The sequence below is a fragment of the Idiotropiscis lumnitzeri genome, chromosome 5 (assembly GCF_059441095.1).
Source record: "Idiotropiscis lumnitzeri isolate Australia: NSW breed Sydney's pygmy pipehorse chromosome 5, RoL_Ilum_1.0, whole genome shotgun sequence".
NCBI classification, from domain to species: Eukaryota; Metazoa; Chordata; class Actinopteri; order Syngnathiformes; family Syngnathidae; genus Idiotropiscis; species Idiotropiscis lumnitzeri.
In genome coordinates, this window is record NC_142395.1 from 21,849,449 (window position 1) to 21,867,234 (window position 17,786).

General features: G+C 39.9%; 2 protein-coding genes across 2 annotated transcripts; one reads left to right on the forward strand and one right to left on the reverse strand.

The window, feature by feature from the left end:
* Positions 1-142: 142 nt before the first annotated feature.
* Positions 143-2,921, reverse strand: LOC148337275 (uncharacterized). Its single transcript, XM_088296087.1, has 2 exons — positions 2,480-2,921; positions 143-2,005 (listed from the first exon to the last, which is right to left on the reverse strand). The coding sequence occupies exons 1-2, from the start codon at positions 2,589-2,591 to the stop codon at positions 753-755; spliced, it is 1,365 nt and encodes a 454-aa protein (XP_088152213.1). The 5' UTR covers positions 2,592-2,921; the 3' UTR covers positions 143-752.
* LOC148337276 (uncharacterized) lies at positions 2,900-17,020 on the forward strand. Its single transcript, XM_088297104.1, has 19 exons — positions 2,900-3,330; positions 3,854-4,042; positions 4,850-5,766; positions 6,201-6,300; positions 8,300-8,511; positions 8,586-8,692; positions 8,888-9,003; positions 9,136-9,347; positions 9,420-9,526; positions 9,706-9,818; positions 9,889-9,951; positions 10,107-10,262; positions 10,371-10,481; positions 11,790-11,893; positions 12,117-12,205; positions 12,293-12,521; positions 12,792-12,931; positions 14,665-14,852; positions 15,336-17,020. The coding sequence occupies exons 1-19, from the start codon at positions 3,210-3,212 to the stop codon at positions 16,355-16,357; spliced, it is 4,296 nt and encodes a 1,431-aa protein (XP_088153230.1). The 5' UTR covers positions 2,900-3,209; the 3' UTR covers positions 16,358-17,020.
* The last annotated feature ends 766 nt before the right edge of the window (positions 17,021-17,786 follow it).

Genomic DNA, 17,786 nt, shown 5'->3' on the forward strand with positions numbered 1-17,786 from the left:
CTGGGAAACACTGACTGATTGATTGATGAATTTTTATTCAGTAAACCAACTAAGGCATTGAGTGAAGCTGCATTTTATCAAGATGACACACTTTTTCCTTTAAATCAGACAATTGTAATTAAAAAAAAAATCAAAGGGCCAGCTCAAATTTCATCACTCCGCCCACTGTGTGATTAAGTCATGAAAACAACAACGACAAAAAAAACAGAATGTAATTACAAAGAAAAATATAATTTTTACAGAATAGAACAGGAAAAAACAAAAAGGAAATGTAATATTTACACAAAATAATTGCTTAAGTTAATCGGAATAAACACGGACAATGACTACAGTAAACTAAAGGAAGGGATCAGAAACCATATTAGAGAGACTGTAAGTACTTACGAGAACACCCTTACCTTGCATAACAGCATTGTGATGTGTTTTTATATACCCTATTCAGTACTAAATTCCATTGCACTCTCTTATTTATTTATCTAATTTATATATTTGTCTGTATTATTGTTGTATTGCACTGGAGAGGGGAGCCCTCTAATCTCATTGCACACTTGAGTACAATGAAAATAAAGGGATTTCTAATTCTAATTCTATATTGTTTGATGTAATGTCTGAGTGATGTTTGATTTAATTGAGTTGAATGGGTTCATCGAGTACAAAGGGTGAGCGAAAATAAGTGAGCGCTTCAGCCTACAACTTTTCGAGCTGTTTTTTTTGAATGACTGAGCAAAATAAATTGTCATTTATACATTCAATCAAACTGAGCAAGCAAAAGAACTTTTTCCAGTGTGCATTCTTGTGTGCACTATTAAAAGTCTCTTTTGAGTGAATCTCTTTTCACAAACTGAGCAGGAAAAAGGCTTTTCTCCAGTGTGTGTTCTTGAGTGCCTTTTTAAATCTTCATTTCTATAAAATGTTTTACCACAAACTGAGCAGACAAAAGGTTTTTCCCCAGTGTGTGTTCTTATGTGCATTGTTAAACTTGTCTTTACAGAAAATGTTTTACCACAAAGTGAACAGGCAAAAGGTTTTTCCCCAGTATGTGTTCTTGAGTGACTTATTAAATGTTCATTTCTATAAAATGTTTTACCACACACTGAACAAGAAAAGGGTTTCTCCCTAGTGTGCTTTCTTGTGTGTTTTTTCAAATCACATTTAATAGAAAAACCTTTACCACAAACAGTACAGGCAAAAGGTTTTTCCCCAGTGTGTGTTCGTGTGTGTGTTGTTAAATTTCCCTTTATCGAGAATGTTTTACCACAAACTGAGCAAACAAAAGGTTTTTCTCCAGTGTGTGTTCTTGCATGAACTGTTAAAGCGTCATTTTGAGTGAATCTTTTCCCACAAACTGAGCAGGCAAAAGGTTTTTCTCCTGTGTGTTTTCTTCTGTGTGCTTTTAAATGGCCCTTCTCTCTGAATTGTGTGCCGCAAACTGAACAGGCAAAGGGTTTCTCCCCAGTGTGTGTTCTTGTGTGCATTGTTAAACTTGTCTTGACAGAAAATCTTTTCCCACAAACTGAGCAGGCAAAAGGTTTTTCACCAGTGTGAGTTCTTGTGTGGCTTGTTAAATGCACCTTCCTGGAGTACCTTTTACCGCAAACTGAGCAGGTAAAAGGTTTTTCTCCAGTGTGTGTTCTTGTGTGTCTCTTCAAGGATGACTTGTTGACAAATGTTTTGTCACACTGACAACATTTCATGCGTTTGTTGCCAATGTTACATGTGATATCACCTTTAGTGTGTTCATCATCAGCGTCGTCAGTGTCAGAAGAGTGTGATGTTATATCATCACCATCTGAAAGTGGCGCTATGAGACAGTCTGATTGGGATCCTCCACAGCGCTCCTCGCCATTACTTTCTTCACTCTTCATACTGACATCAGTCAATGGAAACTTTATGATTTCATCATCCTGCTCTTCTTTAATATTTTGGATTTCTGCCTCCTCTTCCTCTTTAATTTGGGGGAACTCTGGGTGTTGTTCCTCATGACGGACATTTTCTTCTTTGAGATCTGCAGGACACAAGAAAAGAAAAGTACAGGTTTCCTCAGTCAAGTTTTATGTTGTGACTTTGATGTTCCATATGACCTGAGCAAGCTGACAATCTACAGACATAAAAAAACTTCTCAAGACCATTGTTGGGCACGTTATTTCCCAAATGTAAAATATTACACGTTACTAGTTACTTGCATGTGAAAGTCATAAGTTTCCTTACAATATTAATACAATCTCTGTATTCTAATGAGTAACTCAAATTTAAGCTACTTTTAAATTACTTATTTTCTTTCAATCTGGAATGATTTATTTAATAATTAATTTGACACTTTAAAAGGTAAATGTAAGATTTGCCACCATAATGTAGCTGGTAAAGAAGTTAACTTGTAACTTGTCTATATAGCGCAATATTACGTGGTTGTTAGTAAAAAAAAAAAAAAAAAAAGAAGAAAGAAAGAAAAAAAAAGGATAGTAATGATGAGTGAACAAACCTGCTCTGTGTAAGACAACTTGAGGTTCTACCGTGCCAAGGTGTCGTTGTGGCTTGATGTCCTCTTTTGTTGCACAAAGGTCCTTGTACTCTACGGTCTTCTTTGCAGACATTTTTACGGGACAAAAACAACGCTTTTCGCTCACCTGTTGTCTTCTTATTGATGTGTTGCTAACACAAGTCTCTTCGTTAGTGGCTAGCAAGCTAAGCAAAGTAAGCCAGAGAAGCGTGAACAAGCACCCAGACACTTTTATCCGGACAGGAAGATTGACTATATGCTGGTTGAGTCAAGGAAAGTAGAAAATGACGTACTACGTCGAGGTTTTAGTCCAGTCTGTACTAAATTCAAGCCGTGTCGAGACGATGCCCACACAACCAACAGTGCGCATGTGCAATACGTCGGCCATTTTGGGTAGCTTGCTACGGCAACAACACTAAGACAAGATTCACTGGTGAATACGTACTGTGCGGTCCCCGTGCGTATGCAAGTTAAAAATGTGTAACTAGAAATTGTAGGTTTATAGCTGGGTGGATGGATCCAATTTGTCAATCCTACTCAACTGGATTCAGACACTATAAACGGATATTCGTGTCTGGATAAACTTACCCGGATGCAGGTTAAGGTTGTCTGGCTAGCATAATTTAGCTTGCTAGCCGCTAACAAACAGACGTTTGGTAGCAACACGTCGCCAAGAAGCGATCAAGTGAGTGCAAAGTGATGCGATTGTCGCATGGAAATGTGTACAGGAGCGACAGCAAAGTTCAAGCAGGAACTTGTTGGAACACAAGAAGACAACGAGCGACGTCACGACGTGCTTTCTAAGCAGCCTCGAGTTGTCGTTCTGAAAACAGGTTTGTTCGCTTCTCGTTCTCACTTGTGAGTGTTCATTGTTTTAATGTAATCGTTATTACAGTTTCTTAGGCATGTAAATAACATTTTATGTTTATGTTTTTTTTCATGCAGTAACAACAGCTTTTCTATCAATAAACCTTTAATAATGAAAGGTAACTCCAAGTAAAGACCAGTTTGTTTCTTTAGATTTTGTTCTAATATCAACTGTATTTACTGTACTAATGATATCAGCTAGTTCTGTTTTTATACTCTAACCTACCTCATTATCAGAATAAGCTTGTTCTTTTTATGCATTAAAACATTAACGTAAACAAACCTTTGATATAGTGCTTCATGTTTCTGAACTAAAAACATTATTTTTTGTGGAACAAAAAATATTTACAATTATTAAAAGTGCATATTTTCACATTCAATTAACCTGCTCCTGTGATTGTTCAGGTTAAAGAACAACTACATGTAACAGTGCATGACTGAGCCAGTCTGGATTTAAGATATCTGTGTTTGTCTTTTTGTGTCCTGCAGCCCTCAGTAAAGAATATTTCCGCCCTGAGTGGCAAGGGCCCCCACAAATTAAAAAGGAGGAGACAGACACTCCACATGTAAAAGAACAACAACATGAGGATGAAATCACCAACTCTCCATTTGTTGTTGTCTTTGTGAAGAGTGAAGAAGGCGATGGAGAGCACTGTGGAGGATCGCAATCAAACACCTGTATGTATTAAAAAAAAGATTCATTAACGATAGCCATAGTTTCAGCGTTGGATAACACTACAGTATGGAAACAGCCATCAACCTGCCCTTACGTTAGCCCCTGTCAAATAGTGGGGTGGACATCCCTGGCGGGTGCGGTACTAGGCCACCGAGGGTGTGTATGACCCCAGGGAACATGCTCTTTTTTAGAATTTGGGTCTAATTCATAGTTTATAGTTAATACAGTATATTATAAAAAAAAAAGTTAATCATTCCAAGAATTAAGTAGTTCATAGTTGATTTTTAAAAAAATCTATTTTGCAATGAACCATTATCCACAAAATGTTGTCATTTCCCCATAGTTGCCACCCATTCAGTCCACACTAGTGAATGGCAGCAAGTTTTACCGTACAATCTCAGGCGTAAAAACTATTGCTAGAATCCGCTTTTTTTAAATGAAGAATCAAGGACAGTCGTCTTTAATGTGCAAGCACAAATAAAATTTAAGATAAAAACCAGGCTGAGGTAGCAAATGAGCTGTCTCACACACACCAACTAAACCCCTTTCAGGCTACCGAAAAACACACACCAGTGAATTCCTCATGAAGTTTCGTTCAAGAACTCATTCTGGTTCAACACTGACAATTCATCTTTTTTTAAAACGTTTCACCTTTAAATCATTTGGCTTTTATAGTTCATCTTTCATTATCCTAAACATAGCCAAAACATTTAAAAACAATAACCCACAAGGTCACAGTCACATCATGAAACTTGACAGAGATAAGCTTGAGTTTAGCAACCTGTGTGTTGTCTTCTTTTGTCCTGCAGACCTCAGTGAAGAAGATCTCTGTCGTGAGCAGCAAGAGACAGAGTCTGCTCAAATTAACGAGGAGGACAAGCCAGAGACTCAACACTTTAAAGAAGAAGAGCACGAGGATGCTATCTCCAAGTTTCCATTTAATCGTGTCTTTGTGAAGAGTGAAGAAAGTGATGGAGAGCAATGTGGAGGATCCCAATCAGACAGCCTCCTCGCTCCACTTTCTGAAGTTGACGACGGGACATCACTTTCTTCTGACACAGACAACAATGATGAACAATCTAAAGGTGATATGCCATGTCACACTGACAACAGACAAGTGAAATGTTCTCATTGTGACAAAACCTTTGTAAACAAGTCATCCTTGAAAAAACACATGAGAACACACACTGGGGAAAAACCTTTTACCTGCTTAGTTTGTGGCAAAAGATTCTCCTGGAAGGGACATTTAACAAGACACACAAGAACGCACACTGGGGAAAAGCCTTTTGCTTGCTCAGTTTGTGGTAAAACATTTCCTGTAAAGGCAAATTTAACAATGCACACAAGAACACACACTGGTGAGAAACCTTTTGCTTGCTCAGTTTGCGGTAAAGCATTTTCTAAAAATCAAGCTTTAACAAGGCACTTGGCAACACACACTGGAGTAAAACCCTTTGCCTGCTCAGTTTGCGGTAAAAGTTTATCTTCAAAGACGCATTTACAGCGACACACAAGAACACACACTGGGGAGAAACCATTTGCATGCTCTGTTTGTGGTACAAGATTCAGACAGGAGGGACATTTGAAAGCGCACAAAAGAACACACACTGGAGAAAAACCTTTTCCATGCTCAGTTTGTGGTCAAAGATTCACTCGTAAATCATTATTAACGAAGCACACAAAAACGCATACCAAACACAAGTCAGAATCAGAATCGCTTTTATTGTAATGTACAAGTAATGTAAGTGTGCCATTACTACTGTAGTACCAAACCATGACAACATGCAACTGGAAATTAATGAGACTGTGACTGACTTGCCGAACGCACCCTTTGTCTGCGTCCAACTTTACACACTAGTCCATATTTAGCTCAATATAAAGGGGTTACGCCATTTTGTAGGGGTGTCTGAATGTCCAAATATGGGGCACTCAAAATTTCCTCCAATCCACTTGGAAAAGTATTGTCCATGGCGTTCACTCAATAGGTTAATATAGACCACCGTGCATTGCGAACAGGATGCAAGGGTAAATATCAAAGTGATACAGTCACTAAATACCCCAAAAATAATTAATTTTATTTTTTTATTCACAATAAATAGTTGGAGATCTCAATGCCCGGTAAGTCATGTCAGTTATGGTGGTCACATAATGTGCAACAAGGAGAAAGTAGTGGGCTGTATGTCCAAAGAGCCAGTGAAAGGCACCAACATAGACAGTTTTGATGACGAAAAGGACTGGGGGACGATTGGCCAAGCAGCAGGTGAAGAATAAAGAAATACTTGTCTGGCTTGTCTTTGTAAAAAAAAAAGAGTTAATGATTAATATAATGTTTAAGAACAGTTTGACATTGTTTGCTAATGGTAAACGTATCCTATTTAATTTACAAGTCTTAATGTTTCAACTGCATTTCTCTGCTTAATAGTACTGGTACATGTTTGTTTAGTACATTAAATCATAATCCATTAAAAAGTAAGGGGACTACCTTTTGTTGCCATAAGATACCACCTTGTGTATTGCCTTCGCGGCGTGGTATTGTGTTGTACTGCGGCACCTGTTCAGTAAAAAAGTACAACAAATACAAAACGGGTCTTTGACTTCTTTATAAACATAACATTTTCCAGACGCTTTGTGGAGGCTTTTGAAATGACGTCGACAATCAAAGCAAATTTCTTCATGACGAACGTTCTTTGCGCTGTGTTGTGACTTTGTGTGAGCGCTTCTGGCACCAAATCATGATGCGCACCGGGAGAAGCGACAGCAGTTGACTTTGACTTGATCACTTGTTACCTGACATCGCCCGGACCGAATCTGCCTCGCCACGGTAACGGCGGAGGATGCGGCTGCGCTTGGTGTTCTTCGTGGCGCTCGTTGCCGTTGTCATCTTTGGCACGTGGTGGACGTGTTCGTGTAAGTATATTTTCATTTGATTCACTACAGGAACGATTCGCTCGAATTGCCATTCAACAAGTCAATGGAGATGGATTCTTTGAATTTAGAGGGTTCAAATATATCGAAGACGCTTTATCATGTTTCGTGTGTTTTGTAATATCTTGAGTTTGTCAATGGGACCTTTTGATGGCAAACACATAAAAGCGTTATTTCTCTGATTTAAATTGATTTCGAAATTTCATTGGAGACAAAAATGAAGAAAAAACATTGTTCACTACAAATACAGCAATGTGGAGAGAATATGGGACGAGTGTTGTTGCTGTATAACGGAAACGTAGCACATCACAACTCGTGTTGCGGATCAAAATCTATTGAGGGCGGTCTTAGTTGAATGGTTTGTGACGTCACAGAGAGGGGACGAGCCAGGTTTGGGAAGATTGGCTCCGGCTGCTTTTTTTTTTTTGGGCTCGGGCAGTTAGTTTGAATGTGGCACGTGTGGGCGTGAGTTGTGACCGTCAGCAACTCCCGTGAATGCGTTTTTTTTTGCTGTCGTTTGGTTTATTAAAACAAAAAATTGCATTGACGACTGTGAGCATCCTTGGCATTACAATACCATGATTACCTATTACACATGGGTTTATGAATCTTTGTTTATTTCCTTATTAAATTGAGCACTGTCTTCTTCTAATTCAAATATAAGAAGAAATAATACGTTGCCTATACATGATATACATACATATTCATGAAAATAAATGTGGCAGGCACAGCTGTATGCAATTGTAACCAACTATCATAACGCTTCCCAGCACCCCAGCATGTTGCTGGTTTATTCCTTTGTACTCCCTTTGCAGTGTGTATTCACTTTTTGTTTGTAGCGCTTTATCTCTATTGTGTTACTTTGGTACTTTATGATTTGCTAGTTTATTCTATTAAATATTTTCTTCCTGGAGTTGGGGAGGCATATCAGTGTTTGGGAAGCACTGCCCTCGGGGTCCACGTACACCTAGTTGGGAAACAGATCTCGTTGATTGTATAATTGGTAAATGTAGAATCAATACCTGTGGACTTGGGCTGAATTTTTTTTTGTCTCAGCAAAATGTCAAAAAATAATCACGGCAATGATGCTTTTAGGTTAGCATAATAAACTAACGTGAGAGTGGTTCAAGTTGCTGGCGATAGACCAAAAATAACGGGGACAGGTTTGTGGTTTTGAAAGAAAAAGGAAAATGTGACCCCAAAATGTCCGCTCCCCCCCGACAAAATGGTGCCCTGCTGTAACGCCTTGGATGGTGCTGCATGAAACAAGAACATTCCAATGCACTGTCGTCATGCACAACTGCGTCAGAGTAATTGTCAAAATGTGTCTGCAGACATTTGGATGTCAGAGTGTGAGCAGGGGTGGCACCAGTACAACTCAAAGTGCTACAAGAAGATGACCGGCACCAATGGTTGGCTGGGGGCACGCCACAAATGCGTCGAAGAGGCCGGCGACCTGGTCTCCATCAACTCGTTGGAAGAGGAAAACTTTGTGAAGCGCGTAATGGGTGAGGACGCGCGGTTCTGGATCGGACTCTCCAATCTGGTGAGATGGGGAATCGCAAGCAGCTGTTGACTCTGAATTGGTACTCAACTGACAACTGGATTTGGTTTCTGCAGCAATGCAATGACATCCGATGTGACTTTGAGGGGAGCCAGGACATGACTTGGTCTGACACCGGTGTGAGGGCGGGCTACACCAACTGGGACAGGAATCAGCATGCTAGGTTAAAAAGTCACATCTTTGTATGCCATGACTGTGTAGGCAGGGACACACGTTGAAATAATAAACCAATTATCCAAATGTGGGATGACCACCACATGGCAAGGCAAAAAGCCGTTTACTGAGCAGGGAAAAGACGGAAACCCTCCAACTTTTCCCGTTTGTTGGTTTCTGGCTTCACACGATTTTTTCCCAACAGTCTCACAGATGAATCCTGCACCTACATTAACCAAGGGGCTATTGAAAATCCTGACGAGTGGAGACGTGGTCTGTGCGGATCATCGTTGGCGTTCATGTGCAAACGGCAGCTGAAATGTAAGCTTTGCACGTCTGTCATCAAAGATGATGAATATGAATACAAACGGCCTGCAATTGATGTGGACTTGATCTAAAATGGCCTCCCTCCCAATTTGCCGTAACGCCTCACTTGCCAAAATGTGTCCTCAGCTGATTTGTTGACATCGTGTCCGCGGGGGTGGCATCTCTTCAACTCAAGATGCTACAATAAGATGACCAGCACCGGCGGTTGGTTGGAGGCCCATCACAAGTGCGTATGGAAGGGCGGCGACCTGGTCTCCATCACTTCGTTGGAAGAGGAAACCTTTGTGAAGGCTATAATGGGCGAGCACACCCAGTTCTGGATCGGACTCTCCAATCTGGTGAGATGGAAGTACTAGCAGCTGTTGCCTCTGTACTGGCACTCCATTGACAACCGGGTGTGGCTTCTGCAGAGATGCCACAACTTCTGGTGTCACTTTGAAGGAAGCCGAGACATGACTTGGTCCGACACTGGTTTGATGGCGACCTACACCAACTGGAGCAAGAGTCAACATGTTAGGTAAAAAGTCACATCTTTGTGTACTTTGATTATGCAAGCCGGGAAACATCGAGATTTTGTGCAGATTTTCAAAACCTCGTGACGAGAGGAAAAGGGCATTTTCTCAAGCGGGAAAGGATGGAAACACTCCAATTTGGTCCGTTTGTCGATGTCTCAGTGTATGCGACTTCTGCCAACAGCCTCACGGACGAGTCTTGCGTGTACATCAACCAAGGGGCTTTTAAAGAATCTGGCAAGTGGAGACGAGGCCTGTGCGGATCCTCATTGACGTTTATGTGCAAACGGCAGCTGGGTAAGCCTGCGTGTTTGTCGTCATATTGACGTTAAAAAGAGAAAAGGGTAAACCCAACGTATTCCTGCAGGTGGCCCGGATGGATGGGCGCATTCTAATGGAGATCCAACTTACGTTCTCAAACGAAAGGAGAGTGAGTCGTATTAACTCATTCACTTCCAGCCAATTGTAAAAAAAAATATTTTTGACGTCTTTAGCCGTCAATGGCAGTCAATGAATGTTACTATGCCCTGCCCGATTCATCGGCCAGCCGATGATTTTCTACTAAATATTTCTTTGGGGCTCTAGCACCCTATTGTGATTCTGGCGAGTTCCTGTTTGGCGATTTTTGCTATCATTTCGAGATGTCACTTCGAAGTTGGCAGAGTGCTGAGAACTTGTGCATCGGACGGGAAGGTCACCTAGCCAGCGTCCACTCAGTCAAAGAGAGCAACTTTTTGAGCGGTGAGTGCCAACTGTGTGAATGGCCGCAAAGATCCTACGCTGCTTGATAACATGCGTCAAATTCGGCTGCTGTTCGCGTACTAAAGCTCTTGTTCTCCTTTCCTTGAGATCACCTGCCAAAAGAAGAAAATCCTCTACACCTGATTGCACACAAGCCATTTGTGGGACTCAAGAGGAAGAACAACAAGTTTGAGTGGAGTGACAAAACACCTGCAGTTAGTAAAACATTTACGGTATTCTAAACATGCATAACCATGTATAAAGATGTCAATTTGAATCGAGAAAAAGTGTCATTTGAACAGAATAAAAGTGGAAAAAGTTGCTATTTATAATGTTCTAATACTATATAACAGTACAAGAATAGAAATGTCATTTATTTCATAATGTAATTTAGTCTTAACATAAGGACAAAGTTGGGGTTTTACTTAAGTCTCCAAAAAATTCACATGAGGACATTTTTAGTCATTTAAATGACTAAAAATGAGAATGAGTAGAAAAAAAAAATCATCAGGAAAAAAAAATCTAATCAATGATATGATTGCTTCTGGAGGAAAGGCAACACGCTCCCAATGTCGTCCACAGAACAACTTTGAGTGGGATGGAGGACGTGAGGGCGAAGCCTGCGGAATACTAAACGATGATGGACAGATTTATGAATGGACCTGCTCTTTACAGATGCCGTCTGTCTGCAAAAAAGGTGCAAAAGTCACACATGCTCGTTTTGCACGTCTTTTAATCTGCTCGCCCAAATTGGATGCCTCCAGCATCCTTGCAGCTAAGTGCTGTGAACACTTAACCCAACAAGCAGGAGCAAATCTGAGTAAAAAGCCAATTGAGAGACGGCTGCGTCATTGTGCTTCTTAGATGATATGAACGAATAGGCCGTCTATCGATCGGCAGAATACAAAAAAAAGTGCCGGCCATCAATGACAATTGATGAGTCAGATCAGCTCAGCGAATTGATCCTGCTTGTTAAATAGGCGTGTTGTGTAAAAACTTATGGAATTGCCATTTTCGGAGGATGGTGATTCACTTTATTTTTGCAGATTAAGATATGACCACAGAATTAAATAATTTTCAAATGACGGCAATTTTTTTTCCTGCCACCTCTTAGAGCAGGGGTGGGCAAACTTTTTGATTGGCAGGCCACAATCGGTTCTAAAATTTGACTGAGGGGCCGGACCAGGAGCAGATGGATGGAGTGTTTTGGTAACCTCACCTCATTGGAGAAAAAAAAATAATTTAAAATTTAATTTTCAATGGAAGTAAACGAAAACATTACTATAAAATGTCTTTGACACACCACAGTATTTAGAAAATAAAAAGTTTATTCATCATTTTTTTTTTTTAAGTTCAGCCGGCCGGATTAAAACATTTACCGGGCCGCATGTGGCCCCCGGGCCGTATTTTGCCCACATCTGCCTTAGAAGGTCACTGCATCACCTTAGCCGCCCCATTGAAAGAATTTAGCACCCGACCCTCCATGTGTGATGCTCGACTGATTCTCAAATGATTTTGCTCTTGCAGGAAAGAACAATCAGAAACTAGAGACCTGCGCAACCGCCTCCAATCAGCAGTCATGTTCCTCTAATGACACCACATGCTCATGCTCGCTTCCCATTTCTCCCCGGGTGAGTTTATTTTTTGCAAGAATGCCCAAGAGGATTTGTACTCTCCACAACTATTTTTGTCCTTCATTGGTAATTGACATTTTTCAATTACCATCTGGGGAAATATTTATGGCCATTGCCCAAATTAACTCTTTTCTGCAATTCCCATGAAAGAAAATCCATTCTACTTATTTAAACTCCATTCTCTATCTACTGTAACCTTTCCTCATTTGTGTGTGTGCAGAAAAATGTATTCAAAGTGCCGCTTCCAAAAGGTCTCAGCGTGAACCGCATAATCGTCATCAGAGGACAAGTCAAGGCCAAAGCACAGAAGTAAAAAGCCACCCCACCACTTACCATAACAACACTTTTGTGTGTTTGTGTTTCATGACACCACTTTTTTTGTGTTAAATGTTTCAGTCTTATCGTTAAACTGATGGCAAGTGTCGAGGGCGGCAAAAATTTTACTGCGCTGCTCCTGAAGGCTGACTTGGGTCGCAGAAAGGTCAAGCTGTTGTCCAAAAGTGACACCATGGCCGGCATGGAAAATGTGTTTTCAGAACAAAGCTTCCCCTTTGGATCCGGAGTCAACTTCAAGGTGGCGTCAATCACTACGTCAGCACACACGGCTTCATTTGTGGCCTCACAGGTTTGAGGTTTGATTCTTGGTCACGGCCTTCTCATAAAACTGGCTTTTTCCTAACGTCATTGGAGGCCGACAACTTCTCGTTTGGTGCCGACATGAGTATTAACATCCATACATTATCCGTTTTGCTGTTTCTATGCCCGTCTTCTGGCAGTAGGCGGAGTACGAACCCATGACCTGTGCACTGTGAGGCCATCGTGTCGCCGTGTCCTGACATTGAAATGTAATATTTACAGGTTGAAGTGTGCTTTCATTCATTGTTTTCTCATTCAGATTATCATTCAGTGTGATACCAAGGCCTTCCGCGTTACCATCAACAACATCCACCGGATGAAGGACAACTATAATCTTGACCTAAAAAATGTCTATCAGATAACAGCGATGGGTGTGACGCTGACAAGTGTCAAGCTGATGTGACGTCGTCATCTGACTGCCACACCCTGTACGGACATCCACTTCCTATCTGGATATTTTATTTCTACTTTCTTAATTCCATGGCAACATTGGTTCTGTTGATTTAACAAAGATGATCCTGATGAGTCTTAATTGGCCACAAACTGGAATGATCCTGGAAATGTGTTAAAACATTAAATGGATGTGGTTTAAAAAAAAAAAAGTTTAATTGTCAATTATGCATGACAGGGACACATCTGTTAAAAACTAGAATGCACATTTCCTAACAATGTATAAAGATGAAGCAAAGTTTGAAAATTTATTCTACAATATTTAGCTACGCGACTGCCTTTGAGCAACTCGAAAGGCGGCAAATGAGGAAATGTGCGTCATGTTGTTTTCAGGACATTTTTTTGTTGTTTTCAGGACAGCTATTCTCAAAAACAGTTTTAGTATTACCATTATTAAATAAATTTATTTTTTACTTGTGTGCAAGATTAGAGAAAACCATGTTGTTTGATATTTCACTGTTCAGTTTACAGTCCAGACTTACAAATACAATAAAAGTGGATTTGAGAATTAGAATCGTTAAGTATTGAACTCAGTTGTAGAGTGGACTACTTTTTTGTATACTGTGTAAAATATTTTTCATATATAAAACTGAAAAAAATTTTTTTGAATCACGTTACATTTCGGGGTGTGATCAGGTGAGTGGACCAACACGCAAACTTCTAGAATTGTCGTCATCGGTGACAAATATGCTGGTTGTTTGAAGGCTTTGCTTCTCTTCGACCCTTTTACAGCTGTGCCGGAATATCGAAATACATTTGAAATAAAACCCCAAAGGATACAAAGCTCAAGTTTTATTTGCGCAACAATTTCAGCCTGCAACGGATGAGCGGTACAGGAGTCCTCCCAAAATTTCCGATGGCCACCATGACCCTGCTCAAATATACGGCAATTCTCTGCAATGTTGCCTTCAAACACCAGAAATGAGTCCCAACACAATATCACTCACAAATAATTGTTAGGATGATACTTGTGAAATCATAACAAAAGGAAGCATTTATGTTGCACTATTGGTAATTCAATGTGTTTAACAGTTTAAAAAAACAATTGAATGCATCTATAAGAGTTTTTGGAATGTGGGAAGAAACCGGAGTACCCAGAAGAAACCCACGCAGGGATGGGAAGAACATGGAAACCCCACACAGGGAAGGCTGCAGCCGGAATCGAACCCACGACCTAAGTACTGTGAGGCCATCGTGCTAACCAGTTTGAATCTATTACTGAATTTTCCGGTCACGTGACATGACTTCTGGTGCGGGGGTTTAAGGTGCTCAAAAACGAAGATATTAGGCTCACATGGATCACAAAAACTTTGAGCCGCGCTTTAGCCTATATGCTACTCATTGAGTATAAAAACTAAACATATTTCTTTATTTTATATGAATGCTCACGCAAAACATTTGAGTCTAACTTCCGCGATTGGGTCATGTAGTTTGTCCAAGTAATGTTGCCGTACTGCTTCCAATGCTGGCTTGCATTTTGACGCGACGTCCCAAGCTAGGTTAAATTATTTCTCCTCACTTTGAACCGGTCACGTGATGTACTGTCATCACTTCCTCATTGGACCAAAATGTCCTCACTTAAATATTCTTCTCTGTATAAACTCGTTTTAGCGTAAGATAATGCTTCACGGCCTAGTTTTAGCTTAGCTTATTCGAGCTAAAACGCGTAGTCGCCAATAAAGCGTAATAGGCGTTTGTGGACAACACATCGGTCAGCCGAGTGTGACTGTTAAATATTGGCATTATTGTTTGAAAATGTGTGCAAAAAGTGTGAAAGAAGAAGTCTACGAGGAGGACATCTGTCGGATAAAAGCCAGCGAACGACGAGTGGACGCTGTTTGCAAGCAGCCTCATGAGTTCCACGCAGAAGGTTTGTTCAGTTTTGGCTCTCACTTGTTTCGGAGGTCCAAGGAAGTCACCAAGTGTGTGAAGAGACCTTTGGGTCAACGTAAGAAGGGATCACGTGGAATGAGTTTCAAGCACCTTATAGAAGCACACTTTACTAATTAACTGGTTGAACATATAAGGCTTGAAATATTTTTTTCAATTCATGGACAAATTTGGCTAATGACCTAATTTGAGGAGCAAATTACAAATTTTGAGGAGCAATTCTTTGCAGGTTATTTTTTTGCAAGGTTTTCAACAATAAAAATATGACAATAAAACTGCCTGGTTGAGTGCAGGGCTGAAGCATTTTTACTGATTGTTTCGTTTTACCGTGAATAATCAATTGTTTTTCTTATTTTAAGATAACCAACATTTTTTATTTCTTTAATTCATATTACACATCTCAGCAAACTTTTTTTTTTTTTACTGGAAATATTTTCGGTGTTTGTCTTCTTGTGTCCCGTAGATGTCAATGAAGATGATCTGGGACCTGAGCAGCAAGAACCACATCATCCTTCCATAAAAGAGGAGGAGGAACACGAGCCATATTTGTCACATTTTAAAGAGGAGCGTTGCTCCATTAAAAAAGAACAAGACGAGGATGACGGCATCATGTTGACATTGCCTGGTGTCATTGTGAAGAGTGAAGAAGGTGTTGCTGGAGACCACTCCCAGACAGACAACCTCATCCCACCACTTTCAGATGGTGACGACATAACACACTCTTCTGAAACTGATGACTATGTGGATAATGACGATGAGGATGACGGTGATGATGATACTAAACAGTCTAAAGGGGAAATGATATGCCACACTGACAGCAAACATGTGAAAGGTTCTCAGTGTGCCGCAACTTTTTTCAATGCGTCATCATTGGAAAGACCCGCAAGAACACACACAGGAGAAAAACCTTTTGCCTGCTCAGTTTGTAGTAAAAGGTTCTCTCGAAAGGCAACTTTAACAATGCACATAAGAACTCACACGGGAGAAAAACCTTATTCCTGCTCAGTTTGTGGTAAAACGTTCACTCAGAAGGGACATTTAATAGCACACACAAGAACACACACAGGGGAGAAAACATTTGCCTGCTCAGTTTGTGCTAAACGATTCTCTGAAAAGAAAAGTCTAATAATGCACACAAGAACACACACTGGAGAAAAACCTTTTGCCTGCACCGTTTGTGGTAAAAAGTTCTCTGCAAAGGAAAATATAACTAGGCACACAAGAACACACTCCGGAGAAAAACCCTTTCCCTGCTCTATTTGCGGTAAAAGATTCTCTATTAAGACGCATTTAAATACACACACAAGAACACATACTGGGGAGAAACCTTTTGCCTGCGTCTATTGTCGTAAAAGATTCTCTAGAAAGACAAGTTTAACAACACACACAAGAACACACACCGGCGAGAAACCATTCAGTTGCACTGTGTGTGATAAACAATTTCATGCCAAGAGGGAAGTGAAGAGACACAAGTGTTCTGGTTAGACCAGCCGTCGTCGATCGAGCTGTGAAATAAAACAAAGAAAATTAACATGTGTTGGGAAATATCAAGTCATTCCCTTTTCCCAAATCATTATTGAGGCGTTTTTCGAATCAATAATTAGGCACTTTCATCTTGTTGACTCATCAAACAAAAATGGGAACATGGTTTGGTATCATGACCCGTGAGTTTTTTCCCCTGAGCACAAGTTAAAAAAGAGACTTATTTGTGTGCAGTGATGTTATTGCTAGCTCTTAAAATGGTTATTGTATATACAGACGTTGACAGGTAAAAAAAATATTTTTGTAAATTTTGAGTCCTCCTTTACTTTTAATAGTCATATTTTAATTTTCTGTAATATCATAATACCAAGCCAATATGAATTTTTTTCAGGCAAATGTCGATTATCATTCAGCTGATTAAAAATCAGATAACTGATTGATTCATTAAAAAATGAAAGGAATTAAATAAGATTTTTTTGCTCGTTTAACGCTTTCAACAATAAAACTGAGAAGACACTTTGTAAAGGCAGAACATTTGTGTTTTAACTAACTTTATTCTTGAGTATTTGTTTAGCTTTACAACCAAAGAAAAATAGTTAACATTTTGGGGTGGCTAATGTTTGAATGTCCGGTTGTAAATGCACCAAATAAAGATGTATTGTATTATATTTGTCTGATGGCGTAAATAATTTTCTCAAAGAAAAAAAATATGTTCTAAAATATGGGCCAGCCCTTTACCTGTTTTTTTTTTGGTAGAGCTAATATTGCCCAATTACTCAGTCATGGTCCTCTACCTCATTATGAAATCTTCTGTTGAGTTTTATTTTAATATTTTTCAAAGTTTAATATTTTTATGACCTGGAAGTTTGGTAATTAGTAATTGTACGGTTTTGTTAGCCGTTAGCTGCTCCAAAAAAAAAATCCCAAAATATGGAAATGTTTCATTTTTTTTAAATATTTTTGATGTTTTTTTTCAAAGATATATTCATTTCACTTCAGTAAATGAAAAAAATATCACTCAAGACTTCAAAATGCATTCACACTAGGGAAAAACCCTTTGAAATAATTACCTATAATTGTTATTGATCTGTGAAAACACTGATCATGTTAACCATTTAACATGGTAAGAAAAGCAAACAAGTGTGGCACGGTGGATGACTGGTGGGATTGATTCCAACCTCTGGTGTCGGTCATCTTGTAGCAGCAGGAGTGGTACTGCTGCCAGCAGTCCTTGCACGTTGACATCTGATTGGTTGGGACATATTTAGGCCACGAGTCTGATATCAGTGCACGGTGGTGGTGCACTCGCATGTTCTTGCTCATCACACAGTCCCATCTGACGACATGAGGGTGGCGCGCTTGAGGCATCAAATTTCACTCGGTTTGAAAATTATTCCCAATTTTTGCCATCTGTGCCAATTTTAGGGGTGCT

Excerpts from the sequence above, each read along its gene's own strand:
- LOC148337275 (XM_088296087.1), bottom strand. The coding sequence starts at position 2,591 with ATGTCTGCAAAGAAGACCGTAGAGTACAAGGACCTTTGTGCAACAAAA. Across the intron at positions 2,006-2,479 it reads AGTTGTCTTACACAGAGCAG|ATCTCAAAGAAGAAAATGTC; the intron begins GTTTGTTCACTC and ends TGTGTCCTGCAG.
- LOC148337276 (XM_088297104.1), top strand. The coding sequence starts at position 3,210 with ATGGAAATGTGTACAGGAGCGACAGCAAAGTTCAAGCAGGAACTTGTT. Across the intron at positions 4,043-4,849 it reads AGGATCGCAATCAAACACCT|ACCTCAGTGAAGAAGATCTC; the intron begins GTATGTATTAAA and ends TTTGTCCTGCAG. Across the intron at positions 9,952-10,106 it reads CGTTCTCAAACGAAAGGAGA|CACCCTATTGTGATTCTGGC; the intron begins GTGAGTCGTATT and ends TTGGGGCTCTAG.